This window comes from Colletotrichum navitas, assembly GCF_030913465.1.
Source record: "Colletotrichum navitas strain CBS 125086 chromosome Unknown LY79scaffold_51, whole genome shotgun sequence".
Classification (NCBI taxonomy): domain Eukaryota; kingdom Fungi; phylum Ascomycota; class Sordariomycetes; order Glomerellales; family Glomerellaceae; genus Colletotrichum; species Colletotrichum navitas.
This window is the reverse complement of record NW_026850597.1, coordinates 233,354-246,382: the sequence shown is the minus strand read 5'-3', so window position 1 is coordinate 246,382 and position 13,029 is coordinate 233,354. Positions and strand designations below refer to the sequence as shown.

General features: G+C 54.5%; 5 protein-coding genes across 5 annotated transcripts; 4 read left to right on the top strand and 1 right to left on the bottom strand.

Annotated features, from left to right (window-relative positions):
* The first annotated feature begins 2,093 nt into the window (after nt 1-2,093).
* Nucleotides 2,094-2,885, top strand: LY79DRAFT_295412 (uncharacterized protein). The gene is made up of 2 exons (XM_060552238.1): nt 2,094-2,807; nt 2,859-2,885. Exon 1 carries the CDS (start codon nt 2,201-2,203, stop codon nt 2,609-2,611), a length of 411 nt encoding a protein of 136 aa, XP_060411866.1. The 5' UTR covers nt 2,094-2,200; the 3' UTR covers nt 2,612-2,807; nt 2,859-2,885.
* Nucleotides 2,886-3,254: 369 nt separating this feature from the next.
* On the top strand, nt 3,255-5,386 carry LY79DRAFT_636357 (hexose transporter; the record flags this gene model as incomplete). Its single annotated transcript, XM_060562270.1, has 5 exons — nt 3,255-3,443; nt 3,605-4,085; nt 4,150-4,582; nt 4,637-4,878; nt 4,945-5,386. 5 exons carry the CDS (start codon nt 3,255-3,257, stop codon nt 5,196-5,198), a joined length of 1,599 nt encoding a protein of 532 aa, XP_060411865.1. The 3' UTR covers nt 5,199-5,386.
* A 2,158-nt stretch (nt 5,387-7,544) lies between these two features.
* On the top strand, nt 7,545-9,148 carry LY79DRAFT_295337 (uncharacterized protein). Its single transcript, XM_060552237.1, has 8 exons — nt 7,545-7,586; nt 7,641-7,806; nt 7,873-7,911; nt 7,973-8,071; nt 8,130-8,186; nt 8,247-8,902; nt 8,958-9,014; nt 9,072-9,148. The coding sequence occupies exons 2-7, from the start codon at nt 7,693-7,695 to the stop codon at nt 8,968-8,970; spliced, it is 978 nt and encodes a 325-aa protein (XP_060411864.1). The 5' UTR covers nt 7,545-7,586; nt 7,641-7,692; the 3' UTR covers nt 8,971-9,014; nt 9,072-9,148.
* LY79DRAFT_560595 (uncharacterized protein) lies at nt 8,944-9,538 on the top strand. The gene is made up of 4 exons (XM_060558336.1): nt 8,944-9,014; nt 9,072-9,152; nt 9,213-9,341; nt 9,393-9,538. Exons 2-4 carry the CDS (start codon nt 9,072-9,074, stop codon nt 9,429-9,431), a joined length of 249 nt encoding a protein of 82 aa, XP_060411863.1. The 5' UTR covers nt 8,944-9,014; the 3' UTR covers nt 9,432-9,538.
* Nucleotides 9,539-11,855: 2,317 nt separating this feature from the next.
* On the bottom strand, nt 11,856-12,262 carry LY79DRAFT_519974 (uncharacterized protein; the record flags this gene model as incomplete). Its single annotated transcript, XM_060555190.1, has 2 exons — nt 11,856-12,044; nt 12,122-12,262. 2 exons carry the CDS (start codon nt 12,260-12,262, stop codon nt 11,856-11,858), a joined length of 330 nt encoding a protein of 109 aa, XP_060411862.1.
* Nucleotides 12,263-13,029: the final 767 nt, after the last annotated feature.

Sequence of the window (13,029 nt, the reverse complement as noted above, 5' to 3'; positions counted from 1 at the left end):
CCGTTCCAATTCCTCGAGTCTTTCGCAGAATGTGGATTCTGGCCGTTTGAATAGTTTAACGTTGCGGGATGTGGTGGAGAACGAGGGAGACAGGGAGACTCGGATGGGACGAACTGACAGGCAAGGGAGGTGCCAACAATTTCAACAGAAATGGCACGCGCCGGTCCAAAAACGGATGCTAAGAGGAACTTGAATGAGAGGTGGCAATAGTAGAGAATCAAAGGGACGGGATTCTGAGTCAGCTACTACCACACCCCTCCTCAAGCCATAACCAAGCCAACTTTGCTCTAGCGCAGCTCTTCTGGACGGCGTGGCTCTGATCCGGTAAAGAGGCACACAGCCGGCAAGGGAACTATCATCTTTTAGGCGGGAAACAAGCGAGATGCGGGCAGATGGAGGAGGGTGTGCGGGGGAAGGGGTGGAAAATGAGCATTCTTGAGCCTTGTGTCTTGTGGCATGGATGATGGCTGCCCAGTTGCATGCAGCTAAGCTTTCGAAATGCCATATATTTATGATCCGGCACTGCGGTCCACGCCGGTCTGCGATGTGATTCGTACGATGGTCTGGGGGAAGGGGAAGACGGAAACTGAAGCCTGGTTGTTCCAGTCCCATAGCCAACAAGGGGGGAAAGCCAAGGGAGCACAGCCTGCGGATGAGCTCTCCTGCGGCTTTCGGGCCCTACTAGCAGGCCGAGCTTCAATCTCCCTACAGGGGGGTGATGATGCATGGGGGACATCCATATAATTGGCCTAGCCAAGGATCCCGTGGGCTGTCACACCTCTCGCCTTCGTATTCATGGGAATGGACGTTGCAAATGCGAACAGCTTCCGCCTTTGAGTTGACGGGGGATCCGGTCCGGTTTGCACGTTTTAGTGTCAGGACAGGGCGGAACAGGCAATTGTTCTGGACCCTTCAGGGTTTCTTTCGTTCCTGTTCGAATAGATCAGATACTGAATCTAGACTCAGTCCTCGAGGTCGGTGCTCTTTATCACACAAAGGCGCCTCGGTTTAAGTGTCACGGCATCTAATACATCTCCCCTCTCTTCCAACGGAGTGGCAGTTCTTTGAGTTTGACTTAGGCCCGACCCGGAGTTGGCTGCGCGCTTGTCGTCCCGCCCAATCCCAAACTGAAATGGTCTTCAATTCGTCCTGGCGCCGCCTGCTTTCCACGCCCGCATTATGGGATGACAGAACAGTCTAGTGCGCTACTAGGTTATTCGGTAAATTAATAGTGGCCGGGCTGTTGACAGATTCGCCTCTTGTCAGCCGGGCTTCGCCCCAAACCGATTTGGGATGATGGAGGCTTGGCGTACTTGGAGCTGCAGTGGTTGCATCACTATGATTTTGGTGTATGCTGAGATGCAGCATTCGTCTTCCACTCTCGCATCCTTGTGATGGCCATGTGCAGCACGATTACGTGCAGAGAGACAGGCCGAGAGCAACGGCCAAATGCTGACCATCCATCCCACGGGCGTTGACTGTTGTCCTTGCAGGTCGTCTCTTACTAATCTTTACCAACCCTGGGAAGATCGACCCTTTGGGTTTGGGGTTGAGCCATGCAGTGTGATCTACGCGGATACTCATCGATGATCTTTTCGGCCGACAAACTGCCACGCCCTGGCTTTTGTATGTCCCCCCACTGGCCTGATCGCAGGCTGATCAAGCACCCTGCCCTCATTGATCGAGGCCACCAATGAGGTAGGTCCCTTTGACCGGCGTGGCACCATCCGCGACTTTGGGGGTAAGACTCAAATTTGAAAGACGAGATCTTATCGTATCCCAGAAATAACCGGCCGCCGGGTTGGTGGGAAAAAGAAGCCAACGTCGTCAGCCTTATTAGCCACCATCTATACCAACGACTTTGGAGTTGGCATTCTGGTGGAGCAAGTGAAGCGATGGCCTGACTGCTGTGAACCGTCGAAGCTCCCTCATAATCGATCCCCTGTTCCAGGAGAAATTCCAAGATGTAGAGGGAGGTATTGGGTGGATGCGGGATTGCCGTCGCTGCCGTCACAACTCGTGAGTCTGGTGTGCGAACAATCTGCCTCCAACAGCCAGCTTGATCGGATTGATGATCGCTAATGCAAAGATAGTCACTCATGGACAAAAAGACATTCAAACACGGGTGGCTTCTATGTTACTAGTTCGTCACCCATGTGAATGCAAAGAGCGGTTCGACAAGAGATTGAGCGTCGCGTAGATGCTGTCCCACCACCAGCTTGAGTCGCTTCGACTGCTATGCGAAACCAGCAGACAATGGGAGTCTCGGGTGTTTAAACCCAAACAGTTGCTCCAAGTCCACGGGAGCCATCTCCATCCGTCGACTATCAAGCCTCCGTCCACGGCACCGGCTATGAACGGCGCGAAAAGTGGAGACGGGAGGCCGAAGGTCCAGAGGCCGGAATCGCTACGAGCAGCCCCACCGTTCTCGGCGGCCCTCCGGGGTTTTCGGGGGTTAGACCTCCGTGTCCGGGCTCGCCGGAAAACTCGTGACCAAAAGCATGCCCTCTTCGTCCAAACCTTATCTAGCCGGCTTTGTGGATTTTCCTTCTCCGGCGCACGCTCATTCGACAAAAAGCAGCCGCTCGGCGCGCACGTATATCCGTACTGACAAGGATTCCGAAAATGAAGCTTGACAAACTCACCCGCCCCATCGTCTCTTCTTCCCCCTCGCACGTGGGCTGTCCATGGTCTACGTCGTTGGTGAGTGGGATTCCAGGTCCGAGCATAATGGGGGGGGACGTTTCATCGAGAGTGGTGACGAGCGATGCCTTGCCTTCAGCATCCAATCAGACGGCGTCAATACTGTTCGTTCCAAGCCAGCCGAGATCTCTGCCCTAGCAACTAAGATTGTGCAGTGGAGTTATGTTCCACAGCGGTGGGAGGGGTTCTCCCCTGCGAGCCTATGGCAGGCCGGGTTGGATAAGAAGCTGTAACCAGGCCGTGATGATATGCAACTTCATTGCTATAATGATCGGACAAGAATTTCACCAGCAGAGTACAATATGTGGATAGCATCAGTTACCAGGGCCCCAAATGTACAATAGTGGACACTATCCCTGCGCCAACGCCTGTTCGAATGCGACATTTGCTTGAGGCTCGTTCTGATGGCGTGCCACCGCCCTCCCCCCCCCCGCAGTCTCATGAGGTGTACTCGGACCTTTTCTCGTCCGATTCGGTTCCTTACGTCCTACATCTACGACATTCAAGCGCGCAGCCGGACTTCTTGTCTCTTCTCCCTCAAAGGGCCAAGCATGCATACAATGCGACAGACCACAGAATCGACCATGCAGGACCCGGCGGTGCAGAAGAAGACGCTCGACTCTGACGCGCCGGCGCCGAAGTCCGACATCGAAGACAGCTCCGTCAGCTCGCTCAAGGACATCTTGGCAAACGAGGGCGAGGACCCCGTGCTGGCGAGGAAAATGCGCCTCGTCAATGACGTATGAAATACACACACGCACACATACACACATATATCTGCAAGAGAAAACCACTCTAGGAGCCGTTGCCTTCACAGCCCAAAACCCCGGGGACGGTAGATCGCATCTCCTCTCACGTGTGGCTCAATTGACCGCGAAGAACGGGACTGACTTATCAAAAGGCCAACGACCAGATCGGCTGGACGCCGTTCCACTGGAAGCTCTTCGTCCTCAACGGCTTCGGCTACGCCGTCGACTCCTTGATCGCCCTCGTCCAGTCCGTCACCAACACGGGCGCGTTCCTCGAGCTGGCGACGTCGTCGACCTACCGGAACGCCGGCACCGTCGCGCTGTACGTGGGACTGCTGATCGGCGCCATCTTCTGGGGCTTCGGCGCGGACATCGTCGGGCGGAGGATCGCGTTCAACGTCACGCTGCTCATTACCTCGCTCGCGACGATCGTGTCGGGCGCCAGCCCCAACCTGCCGGCCTGGGCCTTCTTCGTCGCGCTCGGGGGCTTCGGCGCCGGCGGCAACCTGGTCCTTGACCCGACCGTCTTCCTCGAGTTCCTGCCCAGCAACAAGCAGTGGGCGGTGACGGCCCTCGCGCTCTGGTGGGGGTTCGGACAGGCATTGACAGGCTTCATTGCCTGGGGGTTCTTGAGTATGTTACACACCGTGGTCAGCGACCGCTTGTTCGGCCGGGGTAGCTAACAGTGGACTCGAAGCTCAGAACCGATGGAACTGTACGGAGGGGCAGAGCTGCAACTGGTCCAACAACCCCGGTTGGCGATACGTCTCGTTCACGGCTGGCGCCTTGGTCTTTCTCACCTCCGTCTTGCGAGTGACCGTCATACGCTTGAAGGAGACCCCCAAGTATCTCCTTAGCGTGGGCCGAGACGCGGACCTCGTGCGCAATTACCAGCAAATGGCCCAAAAGTACGGAAGAGAGTGCTCGCTCACGGAAGAGAAGCTCGCGGCGTGCGGTAAGTTGAAGAACGCGGGCCAGGACAGGCACACGTCCAAGTTCGTGCTGAACGAGCTCGTCTTCCACGTCAAGGGCCTTTTCGTGACCAGGAAAATGGCTCTCAGCACCACCATGGTGTGGCTGTCGTGGACGTTGATCGGTCTCGCGTACCCCCTCTTTTACGTCTTCCTCCCGTGAGTACAGTGACATGAGCTTCGTGTGAATGACACTGATCTAACCGCCATCAGCTCTTACCTCGAGACTAGAGTCCCCAACAACGTGGAGACGCCGTACGAGACATGGCGAAACTTTACGTTGACCAACATATCTGGAATACCGGGCCCGATCATTGCCGGCTGTTTGGCCAACCTCCCCCATGTCGGCCGGAAATACACAATGGTCATCGGCGCCCTCTTGTCGATGGCGCTCTTCTTTGCGTACACTGCGGTGAAGACAGCTGATCAAAACGTCGGCCTTAGCTGCGCGATTGGTGAGTGGCCTTGCCAAGCCCGGCAGTCGTCGCAGATGCCAGAGCCTAACAATCTGCGAAAACTAGCATGCTGCATCAATATCTACTACGGCACTCTGTACGCGTACACGGTCGAGGTGTTCCCGTCAGCGCACCGTGCCACGGGTAACGGCATTGCAGTCGCCTTCAATCGTCTCATGGGAATCGTCTCCGCCTTCGTGGCTACGTCTGGTAACACATCAACGGCGGTGCCTCTCTATGTGTGTGCGGCACTTTTTGGCCTCATGGCGGGCGTTTCGGCGCTGTTCCCGTTCGAGCCCTACGGGAGGAGAAGTTCCTAGGCTTTGTAGATGCGTCCAGTGGAGCGCAGAGATATACAAGACTGTTTAATCCGTGGCATCTCTTGCCAGCAAATATTCTGGGCAAACCAGGCCGCCTTGCTAGACCGTGATACACCTATCCGGGCTGCTCGTTCATCAATAATATTAATCATTGTTCTTAACCCACTTCCTGCAGCTGCCGCAAGCCATACAACTTATCTCCTGGAGTAGTAATAATATCCTGGGTATCCGCCGCTACGTTTCTCGCTCAATTCCAAATACGGCCTTTGAAAACTACCATGGTTATCGAGCGGCTGCTTTCAAGGGATGATGTTTCAGCTGGTGAATGGACCAAGTAAAGCCCACTCAACTCCGGTTACCTTGGGTCTGCGGTCCAACCTTCTATCGCTGGTGTTATGATGAACAGTTAAAAGCACCATGTGGTGGTATCGAAAGTGGCTGTATTCACCGTAATTTGTGGAAAGGAACAAAACCGACAGGCTCGGACCAGGCCATCTTGGATGTGAATGATGACAATTGTTCTTATTTCACCTTCCTTGATATCGAGAGTATGGTCAGGTTGCGCGAGACACCATGACTCAAGTCAAGAAGGTTTGCTGTAGTCAGCTTGCGGAAATTTCCGGGCATGCACATCATCTTTCATGACACAGTCCAGAAAACAATTTGAACAAAGGAGTTGAAACAATACCTATTTTTATTTGGTCTCTGCAAGACGGCGTCTCTGTCATATGATGACTCTTAGTTGCTGATAGTCGATGGCGGGTTTTTTTGATAGCCAAGCTATAGTTATCCGCAGCGGCACCGGAGCACAAACCACACACACTCACTCATTCCTCCAATGGCGACCATAGATCATGCCCCCTCGTACGTCTGTGTGACTGTTTCCCAGTGATAAGTGCCATGATACGTGCCCTATCAGACAGTGATGCAACCTGCTTCCCGACGGGAGTATCGTCTAACTCGCTCTTTTCAAGTCCTCGACGGGCATCAATGCAACAATTTTGACCACTGAAGGTCCTCATAAAGTTCGTCTGGAATGAGATTCTGCATTCGCAAGGGCGGGATTGGGGCATCTCGTCCTGCGTTGGGCCGTAAAATAACGCATGTGATGGTAATATGGTTAAAAATACGGTTACTATTTTTGCGCCAAGTGACTAAGTAGGTTTGCATCCCAGTCTGTCATCAAGTGGGGAGATAAGCAATTAAAGTAGTAGTAGTCAAGGCAACCCGAACCAGGCACGCGGAGTCGCGCAAGGTTCGTCTCCTCTCTTAAGCCCATCACCCCTACATCCGGCACTTATTCTCGTAAACTCTGCTGAGGTCCGCGGTAAGCCCCATTCTCCATCGGATCACACTAGGTGACTACGGCGTCATGCCGTTAGCATGATTTGCCGCGTCGCCTCCCAGGGGATTGTTTCATCTTCCTCCGCCAGCTAATCACAGCCGAGCATACTCCCGCAATGGCAAAATGGTGTCGAGTCGGTTAGATCAGCAAGGCCGATGAGGTTCAAACTAAAACCTCGTCTGATGAAAACCGTAAGCAAGAACAGCCGACGTCAAGCCAGGGCTTGCTTCTGGAAAATCGGCACCGCGGATCGAGCAACTAAGATTACAGTCCTTGGCATGCTGAGTGTCGCGTACCCGTCTGGTTGATTGGGTTAGTTGTCCGATTCGTTCGAACGTGTTAGTCCGAAGATTCCTACTCCACACGTTCAGGACGTACCCAAACCCGCATTCCAACGAGTTAGCGTGACTCTGTCGACATTTACCATCAGTGACACAGAAACACACATTAGTCAACAACTCTGATGGATCTGCTGTTCTTTGCAGTGAGAATTCCGCGTGGTTTCAACCGCTTCCATGATGGGAGCAGACCTCGTCTTGCCGGTTCAACGCTGATGTCCCTTCGCCGCGACAACTTTGCAAAATATTTGGCCAAAATGAGACGTTGGGCATCTCTTGCAAAGAAAAGTGCTGTTTCGGAAATCTGCCAACGATAACGACAACTTTGGATAAGCTTCTTCACATCTGAATCCATGTTACACGGCCTTTGGGCTTGTATCCGGAAACCTCCAAACGGTAGTTTAACCGAATTGGTGGTGTGGTCCCACGTGTTGCGTGGTGAACACATGCTTGTTCCTCGCCACCCTTCCCTACGCCTTCTCTCAAGTGCGAGATCTTTCTCCTCGACTAGTAGTAACACCTCCTGTCCAAACTTTCTGCTGAAGTCAATGAAGTGCGCGGCAAGATGATGACTCACCTCTCATAGATCTCGGGGACTCACATGAACTATGGTAAACGATGATCTCGTATGTTCGGGGCCATTGAGATCGTGTATAGTCGGCCTCACAGAAACTACCAGAATAGATTGTAGATACATCACTATAAGTAGGCTGCCAAGTCCCTTCTTCTGCAACTATCAGCTCCTCACCAACGCCTCAGACATCGAATACCAAGGAAACATACTCAACACAAGCATACCAAGCTTTTCAAAATGATCGTCCCGCGTTTCGATACCATCTTCACCGTTGGCGCTGCCATCTCCGCCAGCGTTGCCTTGGCTGCTCCCGCGGTTCAGCCTGCTCTCGATGCCCGAGACTTGGCCGAGGTTAGTGATTTCAGGATCAGTATCATACTGTGAAAAACGATCAGGGCTAACTTTGAACTATGACAGAACGAAGCCTTTCTCGCTGAGGACTTCACCGCCTTCATCGTATGTTTTCAACCGCGCATTTTAGAAGTATTAACCCAGACGGCTAACATTCAATCTATAGAACCGGCGTGACGATGCTGACGATGATTGGCGCCGCCGCCGACGTCGTTTCGGCGACGTAGAGGGCGACGACGGCAAGAAGAAGAAGGAAGACTTCGCCGTATGTCCAAACTAGGACCCAAAAGTGACATCTGGGATGACTAACATTGCATTCACAGGGACTTGACGAGGGTTGGAAACGTGGAGGCAACCCCCAAGACTTCTCCGACTTCATCGTATGTTACAACTACACCTCTCACAAGTAGCAACCAACAAGACTAATAGTGAATCCACAGGAGCGACGCGACGATGCTGACGATGAATGGCGCCGCCGTCGACGCTTTGGCGAGGCCGAAGTTGACGACGGCAAGAAGAAGAAGTCCGACGCTGATGACGGCAAGAAGAAGGAAGCCAGATCTGAGGATGATGGCAAGAAGAAGAAGTCCGACGCTGATGACGGCAAGAAGAAGAAGTCTGAGGCTGATGATGGCAAGAAGAAGAAGGAAGCCAGGTCTGAGGATGATGGCAAGAAGAAGAAGTCTGACGCTGATGACGGCAAGAAGAAGAAGTCCGACGCTGATGACGGCAAGAAGAAGAAGGAAGTGAGATCTGAGGATGATGGCAAGAAGAAGAAGTCCGACGCTGATGACGGCAAGAAGAAGAAGTCCGACGCTGATGACGGCAAGAAGAAGAAGTCCGACGCTGATGACGGCAAGAAGAAGAAGGAAGCCAGATCCGAGGATGACGGCAAGAAGAAGAAGTCTGACGCTGACGACGGCAAGAAGAAGAAGTCTGACGCTGATGATGGCAAGAAGAAGAAGGAAGCCAGGTCTGAGGATGATGGGAAGAAGAAGAAGTCTGACGCTGACGACGGCAAGAAGAAGAAGTCTGAGGCTGATGATGGCAAGAAGAAGAAGGAAGCCAGATCCGAGGATGATGGCAAGAAGAAGAAGTCTGACGCTGACGACGGCAAGAAGAAGAAGTCTGAGGCTGATGATGGCAAGAAGAAGAAGGAAGTGAGATCTGAGGATGATGGCAAGAAGAAGAAGACGGAAGACTTTGCCGTATGCTCCATCCTACAATATCTACTGGAAACATGATAGCTGACTTTGCACTCACAGATGCAGCAAGATAACTCTGACGACGACTGGCGCCGCCGCCGCCGCCGCGAGGGCGAGGATGTCGACTTCACGGCTTTCGTTGTACGTTTTCGGCTAGGCCTCGGAAAGCAATAACCGAAATGGCTAACATTGAATCCACAGGAGCGCCGCGACGAATCCGATGAGTACCGCCGCTACTGCCGCCGCCTCCGTGAGAGCAACAGCAACGACGAATACCGCCGCTACTGCCGCCGTCGCGATGAGGCGGAAACCGACTTTTCAGCTTCTCTTGTAAGTTCCGGATAAGCCCCCAGGATGAACATGAGATAACTCATATTTTAGTCCACAGGAGAGGAGGGACAACTTAGAGGCGCCTACTAAGCTCGTTGCTCGAGCGGGAGGAGGAGGAGGACGCGGGGGAGGAGGTGGAGGCGGTCGTGGTGGAGGCGGAGGTGGCCGTGGTGGAGGTGGAGGCGGCCGAGGCGGTGGCGGCGGCCGTGGCGGAGGCGGCGGCCGTGGCGGAGGCGGCGGCCGTGGCGGAGGCGGAGGCCGTGGCGGAGGTGGCGGTCGTGGCGGAGGCGGCGGTCGTGGAGGAGGCGGCGGTCGTGGAGGAGGCGGCGGTCGTGGTGGAGGCGGCGGCCGTGGTGGAGGCGGCGGCCGTGGTGGAGGCGGCAGCGGTGCAAGAGGGGGAGGTGGTGGACGCGGTGGAGGCGGCGGACGCGGTGGAGGCGGAGGCCGAGGCGGAGGCGGCGGCCGTGGCGGAGGCGGTGGCCGCGGCGGAGGCGGCGGTCGCGGTGGAGGCGGCGGTCGTGGTGGAGGCGGCGGCCGAGGCGGAGGCGGCGGTCGTGGCGGCGGTGGCCGCGGCGGAGTCGGCGGCTATGGTGGCGGTGGCCGAGGTGGCGGTGGCCGAGGTGGAGGCGGCGGCTATGGTGGCGGCGGTCGAGGCGGAGGCGGCGGCTACGGTGGCGGTGGCCGAGGTGGTGGTGGCCGAGGTGGTTACGGAGGCGGTGGCCGAGGTGGCTACGGCGGTGGCGGCCGAGGTGGTTACGGAGGCGGTGGCCGAGGTGGCTACGGCGGTGGCGGCCGAGGTGGTTACGGAGGCGGTGGCCGAGGTGGCTACGGAGGTTACGGCGGTGGCGGCCGAGGTGGCTACGGAGGTTACGGCGGTGGCGGCCGAGGTGGCTACGGAGGTGGCTACGGCGGCGGTGGCCGAGGTGGCTACGGAGGTGGCTACGGCGGCGGTGGCCGAGGTGGCTACGGAGGTTACGGCGGTGGCGGTCGAGGTGGCTACGGAGGCGGCTACGGCGGTGGCGGCCGAGGTGGCTACGGAGGCGGCTATGGCGGCGGCGGCCGTGGTGGTTACGGAGGAGTATGCCCTTACCCAGCCTTCAGATCTAACAATGACCGAGATAGCTAACACTATACCAACAGGGCGGCGGATGGAACAACGGTGGCGGATGGAACAACGGCGGTCGTGGCCGGGGCGGTGGCTGGAACAATGGCGGCGGCTGGAACAACGGCGGCGGCTGGAACAACGGCGGCGGCTGGAATAACGGCGGCGGCTGGAACAACGGCCGCGGCGGCGGCGGTGGGGGAACCGGATGTCCATCAGGCCAAGTTGGCGCCTGGGATTCTTATGGAAACTGGTACTGCTACGTTCCGAATTCGAACTCCTGGTGAAACCCCAATCGACGACGCCGCCGGAGTCTCAACCGCCGGTCTTGAGCAGCAGCAGCAGCAGCAGCAACAGAAGATAGTACGCATTGGAAGACCGAGGGACAGGAGTTTGTGGACACTGGGGATTACCAACTTGGCCTGGCAGGCACTGGCTGTAAGTTGGGATCTGGGTCTCAGATGGACAACTACGGCTGTGCTGGGTTTTCGTCTGGTTTCAGTCATCCTTCAGCCCGGACGATCCAACGGTTCTGTTGGGGGAAAAGACCTCTGGGATGCATATCGGAGCAGGGCCGGGAAAATCCAACATTCTTCCCATGGCCCGCTAGCCAGCGCAATTCAACCTTTGCCGCTTGGCTTCTAGATTGGTAGTTTACTTTTAACGCAGAATGATTAGTCTCAGTCTTGTGCGGAAATTCGAAAAGGTTACGCAACTATCTGGTATCATGACAACTCGGGTTCAGAGATCAAAGGGAATAGCACGATTACTCTGTTCTTTCTTTTACATCTTACTTACATTAGTCTTCTCATATCTTTTTTGGGATGTTGACACTCTTGATTATTCTGCCGTTCTTTTTGTGCTCTTTGATTGATGCCTTGCTTTCTGAGCAACTACGTCTTCCGCGATGTAATTTGGGCTCCCGAAAATCTGTTCAACATTATTGTTTCGCAGTTTCATTTGTATAAAAGATTATTGGCGAATTTATTCGCAACATGCTCGCCAAGTATTGGGTTTCCTTCAAGTCTCGAGATTTATGACTGTCGAGTATATCACCACCTTGGACAATTTCAGGTGTATCATATCTCAATGCGGAAACATAGTACTACTTCAAGTATATATTAACACACCACGTGACGCCGGACGTTTGTACTGGTATTATCAAGTATTTAGAGTAACGGGTCAAGTGACTCGACTCCAGTCTAACTGTCACGTGAGGCGTGATATATACCACTTTCTCACTAGGCCACTTATGGGGATCTAGAGCGACTATATATAACAATATCCCTTATTCGGCCAACTAAGGAAGGAAAAGTAATCACTTGGTCCGCCACCAAATGGAGTCAGGCCATATCCTATATTCACGTTCAGGCATCAATATCTTCTTCAACCCCCCCAAAGATTACGAGAGGCTATAACCGGTCGCATACGGCTACCGAATTCGGATTATCCCGGTAGCAGCACTCGTTCGAGCCCGGACCTTGCTGGCACACGGGCTGGTGATTACCACATGCGTAACAGTCGAGGCCAGTGACACACTGGCCTTTGCCAGGGTTGCAAGGTTCGCCTTTCTCTGCGGCCCACTTTCTCAGCCATGGCTTCTGTTATCGCTCCGAGTCAGAAACTGGGAGTCTTCTTTGAGAGTGGGAGGGGATAAAGGGGGCCGCCGAGAACTCACGGTACTATCTTCGACCCAGGATGTGTGGTACTCAGGCCTCATATCTGGGTCCGCCATGACAATGTTCGCATCGGCCACTGGCGCTGCAAGAACGTTTGTCATCGTCGCCAGCAAGAGCAAGGTCGTTCGTGTCGGCTTCATCATACGTCGGTATTGGGTAAGATACCCGGTAGTGGTATTTAATTTGAGGGCGGTGAGATCGATATTGATGTCTGAGCCAAAGACTGTAAGCATCGAACTCCGAGCCTTCATCTATCGCAGCCATCCGAGCCCGGAAATGGAAGACGATAGAGGTTTATAAACAGACTGGCGCTCAAGCCCTGAGAATCATTGCGTCCATCCCCAGGTCACAGCGTGCATCATCTGAACAACCCTCCCGGGGTTTTCGGTCTGCCAGTCGTTCCAGTGAAGCAACGTTAACATGTCATCCAAAGCGTTTGTACTTGAGGCTAATTCACCGTTTTTATTACAGTGGCGGCGGTATCTGTCTTGATATGTTCAAGTAGCAGCATTGAGGTGTTTACTGTCTATAATAGGGAAGAATATATTTGTCCTCACTACTGTAGAAAAGGCCATAGCATTTCGTAACTCAGCTATGCAACCGGCCGTGGAATAAGTGTCCATGACATTATGAGAAGGCAAGAAACCTGAGAGCAAGCTCGAATGCGCTTGATCACGTTCCACGCGGGCCTTCCGACACCGTTTAAATGTTACTCAACTTGCGATGCCCATCGGCCGGGCCCAACTCATGTCTTTCGCTGAGAGACAAATATGAAACAACGAAGTCGCCGAAGCTAAAAACCTTAAATCGACGGATGAACGGCATGCTTGGGTCCGTATTTGCGCGGATCAACAGGGCTAGGATGCATCGTGTTCTCTGCGGACACTCTGACAGTCTTGCGTCGGCG